At 37.9% G+C, this 21,042-nt stretch overlaps 1 protein-coding gene across 1 annotated transcript in view; it reads right to left on the bottom strand.

The window, feature by feature from the left end:
- The window catches only part of PIEZO2 (piezo type mechanosensitive ion channel component 2), a 297,942-nt gene that overhangs the window by 45,541 nt on the left and 231,359 nt on the right, over positions 1-21,042 (bottom strand). The window contains exons 22-31 of the mRNA XM_065667981.1: positions 19,538-19,738; positions 17,971-18,175; positions 17,726-17,827; positions 17,092-17,257; positions 8,993-9,236; positions 7,749-7,845; positions 5,808-5,967; positions 3,995-4,084; positions 2,049-2,170; positions 1,157-1,228 (exon numbers count right to left, since the gene is read on the bottom strand). Coding sequence (XP_065524053.1) covers positions 1,157-1,228; positions 2,049-2,170; positions 3,995-4,084; positions 5,808-5,967; positions 7,749-7,845; positions 8,993-9,236; positions 17,092-17,257; positions 17,726-17,827; positions 17,971-18,175; positions 19,538-19,738 — 1,459 coding nt within the window. The remainder of the gene's footprint in view (positions 1-1,156; positions 1,229-2,048; positions 2,171-3,994; positions 4,085-5,807; positions 5,968-7,748; positions 7,846-8,992; positions 9,237-17,091; positions 17,258-17,725; positions 17,828-17,970; positions 18,176-19,537; positions 19,739-21,042) is intronic.

Raw genomic sequence — 21,042 nt, 5'->3', positions numbered from 1 at the left:
TTTGTCTTTTTTGCCCTTTATAAAAATAGGGCAAGTTTATTTTCATGATACTTCTGAAAAGGGATAGGTCTCTCTAAAGTGGCAGTGTGCCCTTTAGAAAAATAAAAATAGAGGCACAGTTTACTTGTGACTTGATAGAAATAAGCATATGACATTCTGTTAAATGCTGTTGGCAAATATATATGATGGAGTTATAAATAAATACACATAGGTAAACGAAGCAGTATGTAGATGTGTAAATGCATTACTTGGAGTAACTCTTTTAAACTAAATGACCAGGCACAATACAGACATTCATATTTAAATCTAATCAGTGCTATACACTTGAATGTTTTTAACTAGCTCATGTCTGATTTCCTACAATAAAGATCCAATAGAAGGATATGTGATTTGAGATTGCAGCCTACTCAGTTTTCTTGTTTTACCCAATCAATAACTAAGGGAAAAACCCTACCGTATGTCTGGACTGGGCTACAAAACAAATTAAAATGTCATGATGATACAAAGATATGAGTGGCACAAGATATTAAATTCATGTGCACAAGGCTGAACATACTTTTGCTCTCAGATAAACACAAAAAAATTGGAAATAACAAAACGAGCGGCATCAACAGAACATTAAGGTGTGATGAGACATATTCAGCTGAGCTCTACATGGGGTAGTCCTGGGAATAGTCTTGCTGCTTTACTGTGGTATTCAGATTTCTACAGCTGACAGCAGAATAACTGATGAACCATAAAAAGAGATGTATGATGTGTGTGTATGAAAAAGAAATTATGACTAATCTTAGAATTCATTGGCAAACCTTTTCCTTCTCATTTTTAAATATATTGTGCTGTGCAGTAGGGGAGAATTGAGACTGTTGAGGCCAAGATAGATTCTTTTTGGCACATTTATCTGATCTAATATTTTTCTGAGAATGCCCAAAGTATCATGAGCTAGCTATGCTCTCGACACACAAAAGTTCAAAGTATGGTTAAACTCACTTCTTGAGGTCTTGGAAGTAGAAATCATTTGTTGAAAAAACCCAAGCCTTCTATCAAGTCACAATCATAAAATCAGGCATAAAACAAACATGTCATGGGAATGCCTTCATTCTGGTCAAGGATATAAGGGTTAAATCCACATATTTGTAAGATGATTGAGAAAACCTACTGGAAGCATGATCAACCCAAGGCCGCCACCACAGCTTTTTTTTGCCCTTGGCTTTCTCTTTGTCTGCTTCTCCTAAAATAAAATACGTTCAAATATTAATTTTACAAAATGAGAAACATGTTTCTTACACTGATTCATATTTTTTAATTTCTCTTAAAAGAGCTAAAGTTTTACGAGCACATCAGATGTCAGATTTATGATTCTATGATCTACTGAACACATTCAACATTAAAATCATTCAGAAGCATGACCACCAAGCAGAAATACTGATTTATGCAGCAGTTAAAATAACCTTCCACTCTAAGCCAGCTAAGATATGCAGTTTTGTGTTTTAAAACAGAGTCACAGTTGACTGTAATTTTCAACAAGGCAGTATTTTGCCTCCTCTCAAATTCTACTGTATTTCAGGCTCCAAAAATTTCAAATCCAGTAAGTGATAATGCCAAGTCAGTAATAAAAATGTGTCAGTAGATGGGTATCATTTTATTTGTTCCTATGTTTTAAACAACGTTTAAAAGTATACAAACATTTCAGTGACTAAAAAAAACTCAGAGCATCCAGAAAATGCTGCTGGAAAAATGTGGCTGCTACCTATTTGTAACACTGTCGTTTACAAATGACTTTGTTCAAAACAAACCTCTGCTCCTATTCAGCTTTGTCAACAGCCTGAAGTTATCAAAAGCAATTTCAAAGCAAACCATTTTCTCTAAACAGTCTTGCAGTACAAAATCCCCATTTTTCTTTTCTGAATTAAGCTCCAAACTGATACTCAGCTAACAACCTTGTTACATGCTGACAGTGTTGAAGAACAATTTGTCACTTGTCCAGCTATTAGGTCTGTTAGGTCCTCAGTGCTCAAATGCAATTATGGTACAACAATAGCTAATGGTACCTTCATCATCTTCTTCAGAAACCTTCCGGATCTCTGGCCCCTCTGAGGACTCCTGGGTCATGCTTAGCAGCCTCTCTTTACCCTTTTTGTACTTCTGTTGCCTGGCTTTGATGCGATCCATTCTATCAAAAGGAAGAAACTTACTTATTAGCTTCACATCTTTGCTCTTCGACCCACTGTGAAAAACAAGTGTCGAACACATCCATACACACACATGCTTGAACATTTCCAAAGGAAATATCCAATCCACATTGTCATTAATCCCGCCCTTCAGCATAATCATAGATTATCGTCATGCTAATGGTTCTTTTTATCCTAATCAGCCTGATGTGCAGTTGAATTAAATAAAGGAAGCACTCTCTATTGTTGAAGTCAGACATCCTGCAAATATAAACTGGTAATTATCCTAGAAACATAGATTAGCTTTTGCATTGTCACAAGCAATATCATCTCCTATGCCTTAAACTATGCAGAATTAACAGAAAAGTATTATTTCCAGGGCAGGCACATCCTGTCCAATGGGATAAGCCTATTTCAAGCACAGAGCAGCACCAGCACCAGCTCAATACATCAGTGGGTGGGAAATCCCCAGCATCTGGGTAGGGAGCATGGTCCCTACAGCCTTCTGATACTTTTTCAGTTATGCAGATGTGGAAGAAGCTGTCAGTAGTGGGTTTTGACATCTGGTTAAGAAGCAGTTAGGACTTCTCTTGCTTAGTGGTAGAGGAGCTTTGACAGCTTTTTGCAGTTACAAAAGAAGCATGCTGGTTGCATGCAAGAGAAGTGCCTGTCTAAAGAGAAAGGACCTCCAGGCCGGTGAAGTTGAATGCAAATATTTTCAGTGAAGGTAAACATATATGTTTTGCACTCAAGCACTAGAGAGGAACCACAAAATAAACAGAAGGAGCAGTCATGCAGCATTTTTTACTAGGAATACAGGTATTTAGAACAAAATCCTAATAATGGTAAAGTCAATGAGAATATTCTCATTCACTGAAGAAGGGCCAGGATGTTACTCAGCTTCCTTAACACATAGTGATTACAGTCTCTGTAGGTGACTCTTAACTACAGCTTCCTAAACTAGGTGCCTTACTATTCCAATTTCTGTGTTTTTTGATTTTGGATTTTTTGGGGGCTTTTTGGGTTTGGTGGGGTTTTTTTTTTGTTTTCTTTTTTGTGTGTGTGTGTGTGTGTGTGTTTTTTGTTGTTTTGTTTTTTTTTTTTTAACCCAGTTCCCATGTCTCAGCCTCCTATTTTCTAAGCATCTAGGCTTGCACCTTCAGGTGAGATAGGGTTAATGTTCTCACTTCTGATTAGTAATCTGCCTACACTTTTCAAGAGTTTCATAGGGGATTTGCATTTGACTATCCTACTCTTCTGAGAGATACTGAAAGGCACACTGAGAGAACAGCAGGGGAATTAGTGAAAGGAAGGAAAATGGAAAAAGATCTCCTCCCAGCCCTGTATTTAACAGAAGACTATATGGTCATGTTGCTATGATCCTCAGGTGTGGAACAGTGAAAAGCTGATCTTCTTAACCTATCATCACTGGATTTCTAGAAGAACCTTCAGAATAAGCAGGGGTGGCGATATCACTGTACAAAACATCTGTTTCCATTAGTTTCAGGATCACCAAGAACAGGTTAGTCAGTACATTGCACTTTGATTCTTTAAGTTAACCTCACAGCCACTGGTCCTAGGAATGTAATTGTGCTTAAATGCAAGTTTATATTCTGCAGTATGTTGTCTCTTTGGAAAACATGACTCTAAAACTACATAATTTTGGAATACCTAAGACCTCTGAATGCCCAGAGAGCATTTTTTATAATTGCAAAATCATACTTCAAAACCTAATCAGCATTTCTACAAAAGAAGGTGCTAGATAAGTATCAACAATCAGTGACACATTATGTATGTATCTATATAAAAATACTTTAAATACATACTGTCTTTTCAGTTGATCCATTGATTTTTTTTCCTCTTCAATTCTTGCCTTTACAGCCTTGACAATTGTAGCCTGGAAAAGCTCAGCACCCCTATAGCAGAAATGGGAGAAGAAGAAAGTTAAAAAGAAGATGAAACATTAAATGTTTCTAAGTTTCCCCTATGCCAGCTAATCACAGAGTTCCCTCTGTACATGAGCTCTACATCAAACACAACTAATCTAAGGCCTGAAAGAAGTTATTTACTCCATAATACAAATATCTTTCCAGTCAATCATTTCAAGATCTGGGGCTAAATGTTGTGACCCCTATACAGCCTCTAAAAGTTGCTCAAGGAATTCAGTTTCCAGCCCTTAAAAACACAAAACATAAGTAAGCTCAAGGGTGAGGTATGACTTCTTCCACCTCCAGGATTTGGTCTTTCTAGTCATTCGATGTTTACAGTCATTTCATTTATAGTCAGTCACCTCGTCTCCCTGCCTCAGCACCTGTGGAAGTTGTGATTAAAGTCCAGTTTTATACAGGGCCACAATGAATTTCAGCTCCACTTTTACTCTCTGAAGACTCCAGTGCTTTCAATCTGATGACACAAATCCTTGAGCAAGTTTCTGGTGTGCCAAAAGAATATGGCTTCTAACTCAATTTCATTAGAAATTTAACCAACTCATTGATTTTCATGTCCAGATAGATCACAAGTCTTGGCCGTTCTTTCTCATTCACTCATTAGCTCTTGAAGACTCTAAAAGAGAGTCTATCTCCAATAAGCAGCACTGACGTAAAGCGTTTCTTTTGTCAGGAATTCAGTAAGAACAGCTATAGATTCTGAAGTTCACTTCTAATTAATTTTTCAACCATGTTTTCAGCAAGATTAACAACTCTACCATGTCATATGCAGGATAACCACAACTACATTTTTTCAAAGGAATATAATCAATACTGGTAATCATTATTGTCCCAAAATATGGCAAAGTACAAGGCATGACATGCTTTCCTTAGCAACTTAATCACTCCTACATTCTTATGGCCCATTGAAAACTCACAGCATCCTCTTTGTTATTGTTCAGATCACAATTTAACCATATTTAGGAGAGGAATTTGTATTTCATGATATTAACTTTAACTAAAGTACAAGCTTAGACCATGCTGTCAAAATCCAAACCAATACATTTTAATCCAAATTGATAAAAATAATTCCTTAGAAATCTCACTGAAATTAAGACCAGAATTTAATTCCCATTCTGGCTTCTCATTAAAAACCAGAAAATGGTTGTGCCAGTCATAGCTGTGAGTGGATGCTTGTGGGAAAGTGTAAGTAATGGGCCCAAAGAGGGTGATACTTCCTTGCCATACCTCAGCGTTCAGTGATATTACACTTTACAAGTGCCTTCCCGAAGTTCTTCCCTAGCCAGATGTCATAATTTACCTGTACTTTTTCCTCATGTGAGTCATGATTTCTAAGACCCATTGTCTCAAACAGGCTCTGATAGAACGTTTTCTTTCCAAAGCTTAGAAACTCAGCGTTCGCTCCTATACATACTGATGTTGAGAGAATGATGCAACATACATCAACTTTCACAGCTTTTAATAAGAGTACCAAATGGGTATTTCGTAGGAAAGATGGTTTCATTTCTATCAGATTCTCAACTAATTTGTTTTCTCATGTGTGCTTAGTCAGAGTTGGCTTTGCAATTATGAATTTAGCATGGATTGTTTAAACCAATGTTAAAGGACTCTTTTGGAACTACATGTTGTAAACAAGTAAGTACCATAGCCATGACAGACTTGAGCTGTTTAACTTTTTAAAACTTTATGTTACCTTGATGCTAGGATCTGAGAAGCTTTTATATCTGCAACCACATGCAGGAAGTAGTAACTCATGAAGACTCTTCTTTGCAGCAGCAGGAAAGCAAAACATATACTGTCCCAAATGATTCCTGCCTCTCCGCTGGGAAGTTTACAATCTAGATTGTTGGTTGCTGGGAAAAGGTAACATTAGCATAGGACTGTTGTATTAAGTATTCTTTTATAATGTTTAATCATAGCCTTTAATCTTAGCCTTTAAAATTATCTGAAGTACTTTAATTAGATTTTTCTTAAGACAACTGCCATGCATTTCCATCTGAAGTACACTGTATTTTCTTTTAGAAGAACCTGGAAAACTTCCAACAATGAGATATCTCACAACAATTGAGAATTCCCCAAAGGTGAACCATGAGCAAACAAATTCACCCTATCTTAATAAGTACTTGAAAACAAAGAATGGGAAATGAGTATTTTTTGTTAGTCTGAAATATTTGATTTCAGTACTTTCTAAAATGGCATGTCTTTTTTTTTTTTTTTTTTAATTTCAAGTGACTTTTTGTCTCATTTTCCTATTAAAAACATTATCAACATGAGGAAAAAGGGGTTTATTTTTGTCAAAATATTTGACTGCCATCACCTAGTCTTTTTATTTTTCCTTTCTGCAACTCATTTCAATGTTTCTTTCCATTGCATAAGAGAAAAAATATTTGAAACCACAAAACTACTTCCTTTGGGGTAGAATGAGACAAGCAGAGAGAAAATCCCATTCCTTCTACCTCTAGATTTTGGCTTGGGCTATTTCTTTCTTTCTTCCTTCATTTTTTTCTTTAAAAGACAGTTCTCTTGGGAATATTAAAGAACTAAAAGTGGGTTTGTGGAGCTAGACTATAAACTAGGGCCTATGCTGCCCTATAGAAAGGAGCAGAAGGACTCAAGGGACAGACTCTGGCTCGAAGCTGGCTTTACAATCAAGCAAGCCAGTGTAATAGGTCTAGAAGGTCAATCTCCAAGAGCTTCAAAGCCTGCTCTGTCCATTCTTTGGGGAGTCAGAAACCTGTGTCTAAGTTTCTGTTGATGCTCAAAAAGTTTCAGATATTACAAGAACTACAGGGCACCATTTATCTTATGAATTTGTGTCTTCATATTTCCTTTCTTTTCCCCTACTCCCCACTTATCTATTAGGATGAGGCATGAAGACAAGTCTGCAGACTCACTAGGATGAAGCTGTTCTTTAAATTCAGTAAAAAACCCTGAACACCCACTCCCATCCCCCCAGGTGTTTTCAAATTGTCAATCTGGGGTGTCAGGACAAAATGGAACCAAATTAATATCTCATTAAGAGGTGAGGTGTCTTGCTCTCCATACCTTGTTCTTCCATTCTCTCACCTCCATCCACATACACTATCCACTCCAAAAAAAACCTGCCTTAACTCACTATGCATGCAAAAAATTACCACATTTATGCTGGTTTAGCCCCTGCCATTTCAGTGAGCTGAACTGGTTTACCCTTTGAGCAACTGAACCTGGCACACAAGGAGGAGTGGGACTCTGCAGATGGGAAAAGGTGTCCTCTCCTTTCAGTGATGGTGAGCTGAAATTTTAGCTCAAGATGTACAGTGAAACTATATCCTTAATTATCACATCTCCTGCATATACAGGGAAACTGCCTCAAGCATCTGTATCACCAAATTGTCCATTTACAGGAAATGCTGCTTGTGGGTATGTGTTTGGGGGTGCTCACAGTTTTCTCTGCATAGGTATCCCACTTGGTTCTATAAATATTTTCAATATTTTGTGTTGCTATTAAATGGAGGATGAAGCTGAATTAACTGAACTTAGAGGTATTATTTTTTCCCAATGTAGTATATTAGGAGGGGGCATGACTTAAATATTGTAGGAGATTTTGAAGGTGATTATTTATAGAAAATTATAATGAAAAATGATCTATACTTACGAATACGGTAGCCTTTAACTGTACAAGCCAGGCTAAATGCCTGAATCAACCAGCAACTGTTCTTAATTAATGATTCAATGTAGCCACATGCTCCTATCTGGAAAGTAGAAGAACAATTTCATATCACAAGACATAGCAGAAATAAAGATAAGAAACATTGTACCTCTTTCCATTACATGAGAATATTGTTACCACCCTTGGCTGTATTATATCTCCTCATTAAAACAGAGATTAGAAGAAAGAGTGCCTTTACCCATGACACACATCACTTTTAGACAGCAAGAATTTGTTTCTTCAGTTATCAGTGAGATAGGAAGTATGTGAGTTTTGTTTGTGTTTTTGCAGAGAAAGTGATACGTCTGGCACATGATGCGATGTGACAGCTAAGCAACTTTGATAAATCATTGACTTAATCTTGCAAACATACATGGACAAACTTAACACACGCATAGCTTCACTGAATTCCCAAGCATAAAATGAAGCACATATGTAACCACTTAGAACAGTTGCAAATTCAAACTACCTATAAATCAATTTTATTCAATGCAGTGACTTACATAAATGTAAAAATAAAAATGTCTGCTCTTTTCAGTCCAGCACTAAAAATGTTCAAAGCTAAAATGCAATTGCCAGGAATAAATCTAAATTTGTCTTTCAAAAATATTTAAATTACTGGCTTGTCTCAATCACCTATCAGTGCTACTGCAAGAATCTGCTCTAAAAAGTTAATTAATATAAGCAAACCTTGACTATTTTGTAGAAATGGGAATGCAGCTTGTAATTTTGTTGTAAACTTCGCTAATTACATTACATCAAAAGACAACTGCATCTAGTACAAGGTTTGAACATTCCAGTTTAAAATAAAAGGTTTAATTAAATGTGCATTATTTATCAATGGTATGACTAATCTTGCACTTCTTACTCATTTCTCACTCCACTGAGGTTTTCACAAAGCTCCTAAGGAGAGACTTTACTAGGCAAAGAAAGCAGAACCTGGGCCTTTGACAATAGCTTGTGAGTTTTCACAGAGCTCAGCTGAATACTCATGTGCATATTTTCCTGTAATGTACATGCATTACCATTCCCTGGATAAGCACTTGCAGTTTCTGAATTAAAATGGAGCCTGCTTTGTGCTTGAGAAGGCTGTGGTCCTGAAAAGGATTTTTAATGATCACTCAATGCACTATGCACACTTCCAATGAAACCAGAGTGCTGAGGGAAGAGGAAAGGCAGCATCTACTTACTGAGAGGATGTTCTTCATTGTGATCACAAAGACATTGTAGGCAATCAGCCAGTCCCAGTAACGCAGAATACTCCTGATGGGCTTCAGCAACAGATCTCCACCAAAGAGAAGGAAATAAAAGCAGGCTACCAAGTAGCCCATACAGAATATGCTGATCCTCGTGGTTCCCGTTATGAAGATTATAGTAAGCACAAACCAGAAGAGGTAGCTAAATATTATCACCTTATACATGTCTAAGTAGGACCTGGAAGCAAAAGAAGGAGAAAAAGTGAACTTTTTCTTAGGGCAATGCTACCTTTCCTCTTTTGCGCTATTGACTGATACTCATCAGCCCAGGTCTTCTGAGCATTCTCATCCCACATCAGCACTTGCTCACTTGCTCAAGACTAATACCAAGGTCAGTAGGTCTATCTCCTTCATGGGTCTGCCTGGCCCATATACTCCATTCTAGCTCACTCATGCATAAGCTACACCCTGTCAGGCAACTTTGCATCATGCAGGATCAAGCCTTGTATCATAAAAGGGTGGAAAACATTCTCAACAAACTTTATGATAGAGTGATATTATCTGGCAATGCTACATGTGTAATTTAAAAGCTATCTGAGATCATATTTTAAGAAGTCTGAGCATATTATAGTAAATCTATCTGAAAAAGCCAGCTACAGCACACAACTGCAAACAATTCTGTATTTATTGATGACTTCTAGGGAATTCAGCCTTTCACTGACAGCTACTAAAAACATCTTTCTCCAGTGGAGATCAATGTAGAATTTTTAAGGGGTAAATGGTTTCTACACAACATAAATGTGATACAATTTACTGGAACATTTGCCAGGAAGCTACGAGACAGAAGTATCTGAAATCAGCTTGGCCCACAGTGGGAAAGAGTGAGAAACAATTTGGCTTTTTCTGATTCCTTAAAATATTGACTTAATATTGACTCAGTGAGCTTTCAAATAAGAGTATCTGCCAAAGACAATACTGAATATTGCATACAGCTAACACTGAAAACCCAACTAATTCTTAGTTTCCCCCTATTTAGTGTTTTGATTTCAGATGTAACTGTGTGTTCAGGGTATGTTCACCCAGGCTGTGAAACCAGATTTGACAAGAAACCAGCCAGGGAGACAGCACTATAGGAGTACATGTGTATCTAAGCCAAACCATGTATGGAGTAAATTAACTAAATGCACTTTATGAAGCCACAGAAAAAGGCCCCTGCTGCTTGATGTTCTCAGGCTCAGAACCTTCTAGGAGTATGTACTTATAGTCACACATTTATAGGCCTGTATTATACATTTCACTTGCTGAAGCCAACCAGAAAGGCATCTAACAAAAGGTAATGAGAAACCTCCTTTATGTTTATTTCCCACAAACATTTAAGAAATTTATGGGCTACTTTCTGTGAAATCTAAAAATGGCATGACTTTAGAGATGCTAGTGGGATTTGGGGGATAAAACATTAACAAAGAATCCATATACACTAGGAAAATGAAGAGGCATAAGACATCAGTTGAACAGATCTTCACTAACTTAATATGCCCTGGAAATGGTGTTTTTGCTGTTTCTCTAGGAAAAAGCTACCACAACATTTGGTGTTCCTTTAATAACAACTCTTGATGAGTAGGATGGCTAAGAATTCAAAAATCCTGTCCTCTGCTACCAACAAAATGCATCGGCACCTTTTGAAAAAAGCCCAGAATGGAACTGAATTAATTGAAGAACAATTATCTTAATAGTCTTCAATAAAAATGGACTCTTAACGCTTAAAAGAACTGTCTGGATCCAAACTTTCCAACATATACACATGACATTTGGTTGAGTCACAGTCTAACAGCAGACACTACTCTCAGATTAAAACTTGCAGAAATTAAGAGAATATGAAAATACAATACTCTAGCTGTTTCTTCACTATAATGTTAACCATTTGCTACATATCAGCAGTCATCTAAAATACTAAATATATCTGCTTTTTTCATTTTCAAAATACATATTAAGCATAATAGCATTGGACATCTCTAAACCAAACCAACTACAAAACAGGATGTAAAAAAAACCCCTCAAAAGGCAGAAGGCAATACAACTGTGTCAAGTGACAAATGATGTAGTTCTTAGAGATACAAATCTTTCTCGTTCTTACAAATACGCTATTACAAGGAAACCCAACCATAAAAATGACTCCCAAGAATTTACCTTGGAGTGGACAGCTTACAAAATTGTATTGGAAAAAGTCATCCAAGGGACACCTAAAATGAATATCACCAACCATCCCAGACACCTCCGTGCTGGCCCAAGAAGGATGTCACATTGAACACAGTGAACAGACATAGTAGTCTCAAGTAGAGAAAAGCATTCCTGAAACCACATTTCTTGCAGTTGCAATGTGCTAAAACTCCTTGTCTGTTATACTACGGAGGCACACATCCCACTAATTTTCATTAATTGCTTAGAATGATACAAGTAGGTCAAGTGCTGCAAGAGCAGGCACAAAGATGTGTGTTGGTGGGGGACTTCTCATCATATTGCCCCTCAAATAGCTTGACACATTGTCAGGTGCAAAGCTCTAAATTCTGTCTCAAACCCCACAAAGTTAACAAGTGAGGAGTTTCAGTTCCTTGCTCTGGAGATAACGCAACAGTGGGAGGCTTAAGCACAAAGCTGCCCCAACAGCTAAAAAATCCCTACACAAACCCAGAAGGTCAGTTAGGGTGCTTACCCTCGGTCTTAAAACTTCTTCATAGACAGCAGAAAATGCTGTCTTGGATAGTATATACCATAATTTTATGCTTTCACTGCAGATCACACAGATCATCAGTTTAATGCCATGTAAATCTTCCAAATCTCATCTTCTAAGTGATCTTTAAGTCTGACTCCAGTCACAGAGAGGAGAGCCCCCCACCCCTCTGGATGTGGTATTTGACAATACACTTAGGAAATCTGAGCAGCTGCTTCCCAAGGGGACAGTCCCACTCCCTTTCATCCCTTCAGCTCTGCCTTCCACCCCTTCTTTGTCTTTAGTTCTTTGAACTTGTTTCAAAAAGCAAGTTTGCAAAAGCCTATTTATTTTGGGGGAGTACAGAAGGAAGGGATACTTTTCTGCCCATTCAGCCTATGAACCAACTCACTGCTGGTGTGATGAATGTGAAGGTGGGAGAATGTAGCTGCAGGCCAGGAATACAGCCACACATCTGGAGAAGATTAACCTCAGATGGTACTGGTACACACCAGTGTACCAAGAGCATCTAACTATGGCTTTTGGTAGCATGATAACCTTTGAATGAGAAATTATACAGAATAAACCTGAAAGACGAATGAAAAATAAAAAATGTTGATTTGTTAACTGTGTCATTTGCAGAACCCACTGATTCTCTGGATAACATTTTGGGAATCATTTTGCTCAAAACCAGGCAAGATGAAGTCTGAAGTTCATTCCACCCATCCATCAAAGCTGTTGTAACCTCAGATGGCTCACCATATAAGCTGATGTGCTTTTCTTTGCTAAAGCTTTATTAACCTTATCATGATTGTTTCAATATTTGATTTCCATGGGAATTAATTTTTAACTGTAATACAATCCAGCCTGTTGCAAAAAGGACTGCTCTATGTGTAGCTGTCTTCCCAGCATGCTCAATGATGTGTTTGGCTGTGGCCTGTCCAGTGTCTGAACCTCTGCCTGCAGGCACCAAGAGGTGCTGATGCTGCAGGCAATAACCCCTTTGAGGAAAGGTGTTTGTCTTCAGCTAGCACTTTGATGTATAAAGAACACACTTCTGCTTACACACTGGCGAGAGCCTGCTGTGCTACTGCACTGACCAAGATAGCTCAGTGCTGTTTCATGCTGGAGGAGCTGCTGTTACGTAGCTTCACTGTCTTCTGTCATCAGCCACCTGTTTTGCTTTGAGTGTAGTTATCCACCTCCATATTATTGCCAAGGCTCTACCCCCAGCCCTCTTCTGATGTTCCCTCTCGTCCAGACTATTATCTCTCTCTATATATATGTATGTATTCTATAAGCTACCCTTACTCACCATATTTCTTTCTTTCCCTTCCTATCTCCCATTCCTTACATTCTTAGCAGCCTGCGTGACCCTACATCACAGACGACTTCTCCTAACCCCAACATTGCTAATTTCTTACCAAGCTTCTATCCCCAAAGCCCTATCTCTTTAACTCCATTTCAGCCTTCAGAAGGCAGTTTTGTTGATTTTCCCTTTGCCTACAGCAACACTGAACCTTCTGAAACTTAGGTCCCCTATGTGCTTCTTCAAATTTAGTGTTGTAGATCTTATAGGTCTTAGTCCCTACTATTTTTGTCAAGCCCTCTCCCAGGACTCATATTCTCTTACTTTCACTCTCTTACCAGTAAGGTCCTTCCTTCATGCTTCTGTCCACTTCAAAACTTCCCACATCCAAAGCTGTGGTATTTGTTGAGGCTCATTTTACTAGCAACAAAATGTTTAACTGCTTTATACAACAAATCTGAGAGGAAGCCTGTAATGATGATTTGCAGATCCTCCCTCACTAACCAAAGTTAGAAGACGTGAAGTTCCAAGAATGGCATTACAGCAGCCTTTGAGACTTCACCTGACTCACCTGATGGTTCCCAGGGCGCAGGTACTAACAAGGATAGTCCAATGACTGGCTGCTAATATTCCTTCTGCTCTTAAGAGGAAAAAAGTAGTAACAGTCCCAAATTTTTTTCCCTGTCATTGTCTAGGAGAATGTCTGAAAACTGCTTGGGAACTGAAATGAGAATTTTTCAGCATTAGACACTGTGGGAAAGGATTATCCTCAGTGAAGTCACTTTAAATCCTGTTTCATTTTAAAAGCTCCTGCTTCTGTTCTTCGTTTTTATTTCTGTTTCAAAGCCCTTTGGTTGTGCTCTCCCGTGGGGTCAAGCACATACCCCCTGAGAAATCTGGGGGTGGAAAGACGAGAAAATTTTCAGGAAATCTCTTCCTTAGACTGTATTTATCCTTGCTGAGCTCAAGTAGTTCTCCGGAGAGAAGAAAATTACGCATTTGGAAAACATGCTCTTTTTCTGCCACGGTTTATACTGCAGTTAAAACTTTTTATCCAAGCCTACTAGAACAGTGACCAACTAGTATCTTCTCAAGGGGAGATACTTCTGTAAGTGTACTTTGAACTGCAACTGCCACTTGTACATGGCAGTAAATACATATTGGGTTTCTCAGAAAACACATAAATACTAAGCATTACTTTTTTTTTGCTTTGTAATTTATTTATAACCAGGTTGCCTTCACTTATTTGTTTGGCTCTTTCTGACTGACTTCTGGATAAATGCCATTTTTCATTTCACTTGCTTGGATAAGCTTTGAACCAAGTTCTTGTCCACGTTGCTAAATATTTAGACCATTCTGAAACTTCCATGGCAAAGTGCAAGAAATGTTTTTAGACAAAGCTCTTTCATTTCCAAATTGTCTTGGATGGAGGCCAGACACATACATTTTCTTCTGAGGTGTATCTTCGGTGGACTCTCCAGAGCTTGAGAGTAATTTTTAAAAACTTGCAACCTCTAATACAAGATTCAGTCACTTTAAAAGACCGTCAGGCATTTTCTGGTGCTTCTTTGAAGCAAATTAGGCATTCATGATTGCATATGTGCAGTGCAACCTCGCAAAACCAACATCATATAAAGTCTGGGAAAACCTGCATCCTAGCGAAATCATTGAAGGAGACACTTAAGGGCTCAAGAAAGAAAAATACCATGAAGAACACAAGCTCTATTATGCAGTTCATACTAAAGGAAGGTCTGTTTATATCCATATACAACATCCTACAAGAATGTTCCCATTACAGATTCAGGAACCTAACACTAAAAGCAATCAAACAAAAAAGAAGTCACAGCTTACCTGCCTGAATATTTGCAAGAAAGGATATCATAAACAGGAATTTCCTCTGTTCCTGAAATTAATGGGTTTCCATTCATTTTAGGCATTTTTTTAAAACAAAAATGTCCCTGTTCTGTTCCTTTCTCTGCCTTATTCTTTTCATCCTACTTCTTATAAACACAACATAAAACTATCACATGAAACAGTCGCATGGATTTCTGTATTTAGCTGGAACAAGTATAAAGTGACCGCAGTTTATTTGTTCAGCTCACCACTACTAATGGTATTCTTTGATTTCCTCCTTTTTGTACTCTTCACCACTAATACTTAATGCTTTATGCAAATTGCAAACTTCTAATTAAATGGTTGTATATAATTAATCATTTGTACACAGGTCTATTTTGTTAGCACACATCAAGCAGTATGTTTGAATGGATATGATGCCACCAATGACTTCAAGCTGACGCATACCATGCATATGAACCAAAACTCCGAACTTAACCAAAAGGATTGTGTAAAGGCAGCAGGCCAGTTCAGCTTGGACTTTGCTTTCCATTATAAACCTGACTCTGATTCCCATCCAAAATCTTCAAAGAACATCCTCTGTGCTTCAAACTTTTAAGGCTTTGACTTTTGGGACTATCTTCTACAGATGACCAGAAATACTTATCAGACTCTAGGGATCTTTGAAAAGATGCCAAAAGAGGCTGTTTAAAAAGCAGTGATTTTGTTGCCTCTTTACCCTTCTGAAGACAGACTTAAAACATGAGTTTTAATTGTTGCTTTTTCTCACAATGTTTTTGTTGTTGTTTTTTTGTTTTTTTTCTGGAATAAGGAGAGAAAATTTGATCTTTTCTTTCTGCCAGCAACCATGTTACCAGTGATGGTCTTTCTAAGTGACCAATTGCAGTGCCTGATGCAACTGCTGTATTAGCTTTTGCTAAGGTGGACACTACCGCAGCAGCAAGAAAAAAGTCAGTCCCTGCTGCACGTTTTTCTGGACCAAGCCCCATTTGACAGTCTTTGGAAATCATTCTCACTTGATGGAGCGTGTTGAAGAAAGACTATGACTTTTCTCTGCTTATGTTACTGGATCTAGAGCACTGGATACACTACAGACTGCAAATACTCAAGGCGAAGAACTGTTTGTCCATTGCCCAGGAGTATCTATTACATCACTGGACAAATGAGTCAATTGAATGTGTTTCAATGGTTTCCTTTTCAATGCTATTTTAGGAGAGATTTGGCCACCATTTCTAACAGAAACAGCAGGATCAGCTTAAAGATCTTGATATGGACTTCTGGTGATAGCACTTTGCTGGTAAAAGAAATAAAAGTTTATTCACAAAAAGGAGATTTTTCTAGACATTAGTTTAATTTTTTAAATTCCTTTTGCACTCAGATATCTTTTGGTAACATGCATTCACAAAACAAACACCTAGTCTGAGAAAACACAATAGCTAAGAAATCTTACTCTTCCCATTTATTCCTGTAATATTGCATCAAACTTTCAGAGACAACTTTAATTAAGAATATGCCCAGCACAACTCAGAAGAGCTGAGCTAATGTGTGTTTGCTGAAATGATCCCATAGGAATGGCTCCATTGTTTGAATACCATCCAGAACAGACTGTCTCAGGCTGTCTCTGCCCCCTTTTTATATTGTTCACCTTCTTAAACAACTTTACATGCAATGTTGAGAAACAGGAAGACACAGCAGTTGTCCTTCTAAGAGACTTTTAAGGTTCCTATGTCTAGATAAAATAGCACAGTCTCTTATATCTTACTTTGATTGTACTTAGACAACAACTCCGCAGGACACAAGTGATGACCTTGTGGGATTAAACATGTACATAGGCGAGTTCAGACTGCAGTGTATTCTTTTAACATGCACGTGTTTTGGGGGAAGGCACCAGAGTGCTGAAGTCCACCAAAAATACTGTCCCACAGGGCATTCATAGAGGGAATACATAGTTTCAGGCAAATATATCACTGAACGTTCCTCTGGGGAGCACTTAAAACAATCAGCCATGTTAGGAAGACTTGTTTTCATCTGCCCTTTTCTAAACCAGAAGATGATTATCCAGAAGCTAACTATATGCTGTCTCATGCAACAGTGAAAGTTATGAGATGAGAACATACAAGAATATAAATATCAAGTAAAACTGGAAGCTGCGAGAGTTACTTTCACACTACAGAACTTTACAAAAAGAAAGCACTGTAGTTTCCAAGTGTTCCAATGTCTTACCGGCAGTGAATGAAATCAGGAACAGGATTATGCTGGCTAAAGGATGCTGCATCAAGATTCATGCAAATTTCCACATTGTCTCCAGCTATGATTCGTACTGCAGCTTTATTTTCATCCTCAAATGTCTGCCTTTGTAAGGATGCGCACAGCAACAACATGAAATCGTCTAGGAGAAAGCAGTGGTTGCAAGGAAAAATTCAGTCATTAACTTAGGTGTGGAGAGTGGTGGTGATACATTATAACACAGTTATCAGGCTGTCTTCTCACACTTTAAACCTCCAAGACTGTGCTGTTTTTGAAAGCATTTAACATGATTTGAAATTTATTAATGTATTTAGTTGTTTTACCAGTCATATTCTATGATTTTTATTGAGAAATAAGTTAGAAAAGGGGAAATAATTAACACTTTTTGATGCTGCTTTACTAAAACTGGGATAAGGAAAAAACATGCACAAAATATTAATTCTTTGATTTTTTCAGCTACATACAAAGTCACACTTAGCATAGAGTCTCCCATAGAATATGCCAGTTTTTTACTGAAGTGTAAATAAAATGCCGGCTTCAAATTACACTAGATAGATGTTTTGAGCAAAGGGCGTGTAAACACTTAACAACTATGTGCTAAAATACTCACAGACAAGGAAGACAGGGTTTGGTCTCACAATGAAGTCTGGAAAATATAACCACTTTATGATGTTGGAGTTGAAGTTGGCACTGCCACTTCTCCACGGATAGTCTGTATGACAGAAGCACACAAAAATGCAATCAGCAATTTAAAACAATTACTTCATCCTTTTCTTCCGAATACATATCAATTTTCCAGCATTTTTGTGCAAGATCAAGCAGCAGTAATTGTCCACAGAGGATAAGTGTCCTTACCTTTACAAGGAGCAGGTGGGATGCCAATGCAAAGGAAGTACTGGAAGGTAATGATGCATGCCAGAAAACAACAGTATTTAGGCCAGATCTCTGCAATAGCTTTTCTTCTACGCCTATACAATACAGCAATCAGCCAGAAGGCATGAATCATGGCATAAAAATCCATTCGTTGACCAATTACATTCACTGATAGAAGAAAACAGGTCTGGAAAAGAAGCAAAGAAACATAAGCAACACTTGCAACCTGACGACTAGTCAATGCAGCAATGATAAACTATTCTGGGTCCTGGCAGAATGCTTGCACGTGTGCTGGAGCTGACTGCAGGAACCCTGTGCAAACCAATAAGCTAAACCAGTTTGTATCTCTCCAACAGCAACCTCCCCCATTCCAACACCCAAAATTTTTGATACTCTTCTACAAGTGTCAAATATGTGAATACAGCACTAAAGCAGGTTTCCATTATGTGGTATCTAAAGATACAGAATGGAAAGAGCGTTGTCACAGTAGCCTATATGGTGAATGTTTAATTGTTGCCAAAGAAAACACATGTTATACAGCCATATACTTTGAAAGCACTTACATATGTGAAAAAGAAGAAGAACTATTAAGAATATCAGCCACTAAAGTATATCCTCATGCGGGAACCAGACAAAAAGAAAAGAGATTTAGACCATACAACCTCTATTTGCTATAGACAAATCCAGGCAATTCCTGTAAGGCAGCTTTAATTCTCCATTATTCTAAAGGCTCTGCATCCCAGAGCATTTCTGTTCTCTGGCTCCACTTAAAGTAGCCCCTTCACTCTGTGCCATGAAGCATGTTTCAAACTTAGTCAATAATTCATACTTAATGATTTATTCAGTGCACTTCACTATTTTGATTTTCTCTCCTCAGATTAGGATGAGGCTAAATTTATTTCCTGAAGGAAACAGATTGCTGATTAATTTTAATTTTCAATTATTCTTAATCCTCAGACTGGCTGTTTATCAGTAGCAAGGGGTATTAGTGTTTAATAAAAAGGCCGAGAGCATCATTATGATTAGATCTGGGATGCACTAGCCTAGGAATTGCCTTCTTCAGAGAGCTACAGAAATTTGTGAAAAATCAGTATTTCTACAAATGTTTTTGAAAGGACTCTTTCAATAAGCAATAGCCTTTGCTGGAGCTCTTGCTCCTGCAGACTGCTAACAACTATAGTAACAAGTATAATAAAGAAGGATGTATTTGTGCAGCCAAAAGCAAAACAAAGTTAGAAACGCTTAAACAAAGCCAATAGCCTGGTAACCCCTGCTTCCTCCTTCTGCTCCCACAGTCCCTAGTTCCCTCTGCACGTGTGTGTGCATGAGAGGGTATGCCTCAATTCTGTCCATTGACCCATCTGTTATAAGTTGAGTTATAAGCAAGACATACAAAGAAAAACAAGAGGAAAACCACTGCCAGCAGATATCAACTGTGGCAAGGTCTAACGTGAGTAATGACTAAGAAGCATCCAGCTGTCAAAAGCTGTTCATTCAATAATGACACTACCAAAATGTTTGGAATGATAATCTAAAGAAAGTGATTTACCTCCAAACCAAACTTGTAGAAGAAATAGTTTATGAAATACTTGACACAGTTTACCAGTCCATCATCCAGATGTGCTCTTGTAATATCATGGAAAATGGTTTTAGTCACAGGTGTGGTAAGGTTATTTCGACATCTGTAGTACTCTTGATGACGGTAGATTGTAACTTCAAAAGCCAGAATAGCCAGCATCAGTAAGTTATTCTACAAGAGACACAATCAGAAGAATATTAAATAAAGATCAATCCCACAAGAAGCTATACAATTTTCTGCTAAGCTTAAACCCAAGAATACTCAAATGGATGATGTTATCACTGAGTACTTCTGCATGCCAGGATGCACAGACACCTATTCCCGGCTACTATAATTGAAACAAAAAAAGGTTCCTACCACTCCTTGGATTTTGACGAAACATACTGACATTCAGAAGATATATTTGAAGGCATCCATTAAAAATACTACTATGAACACTAGTTGTGGAAAGCAAAGTGATGGAAAATGCATTACCCATCCATGTGCCCTCTCATGTCTCATGGTACCTTACATACCATGCTATGGAAAAGCATGGTATGCAAGATACCATGCTTTGCTTTGCAGGAGATAGAGGATACAAGCTTACAAAAAAAGTCATCTGCAGGCATTCAGGTGGCAAGCACCAACCTCCTTAAACTGCAAGGATGCTGGGTAATGTAAATATGTCCTGGACACTCATTTAAGTGAACAGTCTATCTGCCAGTCTTCGAAGTCTTGAAGACTTGAAGCCTGGGACCTTCAGGTCCAGCACTGAACACAATTCTCTATGTAGAGGAGACATTTTATTTTGTAACTCAGTGAAAATCCTTCTAGAATAATTTCTAATCCCAAAGTATTATCTATTTATAGCTGTCAAGCTCCTAGCAGCAAGCCAGACAATTCTAGGCAACTTCAAGCTTCATGAAGAACTGTTGGGTCAGTTATTGCTCTTCCCCACATACATTCTTAACTGTGGAAGGTTCATGGTTAAGGAAGTGAGACACAAAGGCACTACCAGGACCTGATATATTGATCACTAGAGCTTGCCAGCTCTTCCCTACACAAACAAAGCACACAGATGCAAGCTTTCAGGAAAGAAAGGAGGAATAAATCTTGTTAGACCAAAACTTGCTGTTGTTGAGTCAACCAATTTCTGACAAGCTTAAACTGTGTCTACAAAATTTTGGAGTTTCTTTAAATTAAGAAGAGAAATGCAAGGTTTGCCCCGGGGGGTTGGCTCATTTTTATTGTAAGTAGGGTTTTTTAATCAAGTCAGGAATAATAAATATTGCTCACAGGTATCAACCAAAACCAAGAAGAAAAACAAAAGACATCCATTTACTAGTGTCTGAATGAACTATTCCCTTAACTCATTATATTTCCTAAACTGTGGCTAAGGAATAAGCACTTAAAAAAATTAACTGCTTACAGCATGTACTGTCATTCAAGTCAATTACTCCAATTAGACCCATCAGTCCTTTGATACCTAAAAGCAA

This window comes from Lathamus discolor, chromosome 2 (assembly GCF_037157495.1).
Source record: "Lathamus discolor isolate bLatDis1 chromosome 2, bLatDis1.hap1, whole genome shotgun sequence".
NCBI lineage: Eukaryota > Metazoa > Chordata > Aves > Psittaciformes > Psittacidae > Lathamus > Lathamus discolor.
Note: the sequence above shows the minus strand (reverse complement) of the source record. Positions and strands in the feature narration are given on the sequence as shown.